At 39.5% G+C, this 3,931-nt stretch overlaps 2 protein-coding genes across 2 annotated transcripts; both read right to left on the reverse strand.

Annotated features, from left to right (window-relative positions):
- Positions 1–29: 29 nt before the first annotated feature.
- BT62DRAFT_824014 (uncharacterized protein) lies at positions 30–245 on the reverse strand (the record flags this gene model as incomplete). Its single annotated transcript, XM_043182372.1, has 1 exon — positions 30–245. A coding segment is annotated over one exon (216 nt), but the record flags the coding sequence as incomplete, so codon positions are not given.
- Positions 246–281: 36 nt separating this feature from the next.
- On the reverse strand, positions 282–2,106 carry BT62DRAFT_924947 (uncharacterized protein; the record flags this gene model as incomplete). The annotated part of the gene is made up of 9 exons (XM_043184683.1): positions 282–624; positions 753–821; positions 1,044–1,204; positions 1,274–1,332; positions 1,516–1,578; positions 1,602–1,603; positions 1,631–1,818; positions 1,867–1,875; positions 1,903–2,106. 9 exons carry the CDS (start codon positions 2,104–2,106, stop codon positions 282–284), a joined length of 1,098 nt encoding a protein of 365 aa, XP_043032566.1.
- Positions 2,107–3,931: the final 1,825 nt, after the last annotated feature.

The raw sequence follows: 3,931 nt of genomic DNA on the forward strand, positions 1-3,931 counted from the left end.
CTGCTACCAACACTGCCATCAAAGTTGCTTTTTGCTCCTGCGATAAGCTCCATCACGACTGCATCCACCCTGGGCTGGCTCTTCATCAACACACCCAACACCTTGGCTGCTCTATTCCTAACAACAATACTTGTGAGGTCACTTATGCCCTTGACAAACACCCTCTGCAGCTGAGGGTGGAACAGTTTCATGAACACAGGTATATGTTCCAACATTGATGTCAGTGCACTCAGAATGGCTGTCTTGACCACTTGTCAGTACATCATTGTTTGCATTGCCACTCAAATCAGCAAGCCAGTGAAAGAGACCACAAATGGTTTGATCACAGTGTCTTGCATATAATCCATGAGATGACCAATAGCATATGCTGCTTGTTCCCACTGCTCATTGCTACTGGTAGTCAGACCAGCAATAATGGCTGGAATGAGAGGCCCAACTGCTTTGGGGACACTAAAACCAGGAACAAAGTGACCCAGAGCACCTGTAGACTTGACACTCCACCACAAGGGGACCACAAATGATTCAAGTTTATCTTTGGGAATGGATCTGAGGAATATGTCAATGGTTTGTATGGCACTTGCATAAACATCCTTGTAATCATCTTCCACAGCAGAGATAAGCTGTCTGATTCAGTCTACATGATATAGCAAAGTATCCAGTTCAGTCTCTTCACAGAAGATGGAGAAGAATTTTTGTTATCTCAGGGTATCATGCTTTGACCTGAACAACATTAGAACTAACACATAATATACCTATAATATACTGACCATCCCAAGAGCACCATCATGAGAGTGTTCAACTCTTCAATATCATTGACCAACCTGAATGATGCATGAGTTGCCTCATCCACTGAAGATAAAAAGCTCTTCATCCCTCTGGTCTTTGATAACTTTGACAAAGGCACTGGTAATGACCATCAGCTGCTTGCTCAGCACATTTCCAACAACAGTGACCAGTGAAGTAAGAGTGTGAGCATTGAACATGGTCATAGGCATAGCCATCAATGTTGGAATTAGGATCAGAAACACAGTCATCACTTATACCTGTAATCAAATGTTAGATTGATATACAATGAGAAATAGAGACTGCTGACATCCATGACCTCCTTAAGTGCTTGCAATGACATTCCAGGACTCTCCAGGCTGCCAGAGGGCTTCCAGAAGCATAGGGATAGTTTCATTAATGGCCTTGAGTCCCATATGTTCTTGCAACATATCAAATGCTTTAGCCTCCACAGATTGAACATTAGCCTGATTGTCAACCAAGGACACACAAACAATAGATATGACATCATCTTCATGATCTTCTCATTGAGCATTGGTGGAATTTTCCCTGGGCAATGAATAAAATCAGTCTATCTCTTGAATTGAGAGTGGCTCACATGATTTCACTTAGAACCAAGCAGACACCTTCTCATGTCCACAAGTTGGCTGGCATCACCTTAACTTTGAGGAGAATAGCCATGATTTTGCCAATGATCTTTTCATCCAACTGGTGGCAGACAAAGACACCCACATACCTCTTGTTGCTCAAAAGAACAATTGTTTGACTTGATCAGTTTGGAAAGTATCTCTTGGACTACATAACAGCAATGAGTATACCTCTAAATTACCAAATAGATTCATCATACCTGTTCAGGAAGTATTGATCACCAATACTTTCTAGATTTGTATCAATGATTGACAAACAAAATAAAGCATAGCAAGAGCTCTCTGCAGTGCTTGCATCAATGACATTTTCCTTATCAAGATCACAAGTTTTTTCTGAGATACCAGAAACTTTGAATATAAGCTCTCCCACAAGGGTAATGGATGATTGCTGGAGAAAGACAGTTAGCAAAAACAAACAAGATGGCAAGATTCATACCTGAATGCACTAACCAGAATCAAACAGATTGATTACTCTATTTAAATAGTTGATTATAATCATTCTTTCAGCCCTCATTGCTAATAATGACATAAAGTGTTCTTGAACAGTAGCTGTAGGAGATTGCACATTTGTGATGATATCTGAAAGTAACCCTTTGAGATGCTCTATTCTGAGACCACACAAAACTTCACTCAGTCTCTGACCAGTGCCTTGTTGATCCACACCAGATGTATCCATGTTCAGAGTCTGCAGAAGTCCAGATATAAGGTCAGGCAAGTGGCCCTCATCCAGTCATTCTATTAACATTTCCAACACTTTGGCAGCTGTAGCTCTCATACAATATGCATCACCAATGGTAATTCAGGCAGATATGGAATGAAGTCTCATGTTGATATTCTGTTGCAGAGGATGCTGTTGGAAGAAGCATATATGCAAAACTCATGTCTTCAATTTCTTCAGATGAGCCACTTGTTCTAAAAGTATCATAATAGTATTATGACACTTTCTGCTGTAGCCTTTCAATTTGATAGACTGAGACTGGTCACTAGAACATTGGATAGCTTGCAATGGTGACAATGAGCAAAACTCTTTGCTGGAAAAGCATGTATGAGAGGATAATGGGCTGGATATCCTCAAGACATTCCTCAGTGGACTACTGTCTTATATTAGTAAGCCTGTTAAATGAACAAGTCTATCACATGTGTTAATTATATACAGATCATAATCATGCATAGTTGGAATGCAGCATATGGTTTGGTGGATGTCATCAAGGATACAGAGATTACAATAGAGATGAAGGAGTTCAATGTGATTAATAATTTGTGAGCAGCTATAGAGGATAAGTGTTTGCCTTCAAAACACTATCCAGTTCATTGAGATGAGTTTTTGAATCTTCATTGGCATTGGTATATCATGTCAACATATATCCTCTAAAATATTGACAATAACCTGGTTCCTATTTAAGAAAGAGGCACAGATTATAGGTAACCTGGTGTTATTAACAGACTTATGAGACTTCATCTCATATCTGTCTAAATTACCATTGATAGTGCATATTGTATGAGAGCTACAGCTGCCAAAGTGTTGGAAATGTTAATAGAATGACTGGATGAGGGCCACTTGCCTGACCTTATATCTGGACTTCTGCAGACTCTGAACATGGATACATCTGATGTGGATCAACAAGGCACTGGTCAGAGACTGAGTGAAGTTTTGTGTGGTCTCAGAATAGAGCATCTCAAAGGGTTACTTTCAGATATCATCACAAATGTGCAATCTCCTACAGCTACTGTTCAAGAACACTTTATGTCATTATTAGCAATGAGGGCTGAAAGAATGATTATAATCAACTATTTAAATAGAGTAATCAATCTGTTTGATTCTGGTTAGTGCATTCAGGTATGAATCTTGCCATCTTGTTTGTTTTTGCTAACTGCCTTTCTCCAGCAATCATCCATTACCCTTGTGAGAGAGCTTATATTCAAAGTTTCTGGTATCTCAGAAAAAACTTGTGATCTTGATAAGGAAGATGTCATTGATGCAAGCACTGCAGAGAGCTCTTGCTATGCTTTATTTTGTTTGTCAATCATTGATACAAATCTAGAAAGTATTGGTGACCAATACTTTCTAAATAGGTATGATGAATCTACAGTTGACTATCTCATAATGCATATGGTTGGGAGACACCAAAACCATATGCATTTATAGATTTATGCAGAACCAAAATAGCATGTGATGTGACATGTGACTTATGTGACAATATCATCATTGCCCCAAAATGCTATCAGTGGCTTTTGGGTCAGCTTTCCATGCATCTCCTTGAATAATGCTCCTCTCAACTTCCTCAGCTGTGGTACTAATCCACCCTGATCACCTTATAAAACACAAAATGCCTCCAGCTTTCAAATAAGCTCAAATCCTTCTCTTGTAGTTATTAAGGTCTGTTCTTCCTCACCCTCCTCTTCCTCCTCTTCCTCCTCATCATCAATGACAGTTATTTCCCCATTTTCTACTGCAATATCATGCTTGACAGCAGCAACAATCTCCTCATCTGTTGGCATCA

The sequence above is a fragment of the Guyanagaster necrorhizus genome (genome assembly GCF_019112545.1).
Source record: "Guyanagaster necrorhizus MCA 3950 unplaced genomic scaffold BT62scaffold_128, whole genome shotgun sequence".
In the NCBI taxonomy this organism is placed as follows: domain Eukaryota; kingdom Fungi; phylum Basidiomycota; class Agaricomycetes; order Agaricales; family Physalacriaceae; genus Guyanagaster; species Guyanagaster necrorhizus.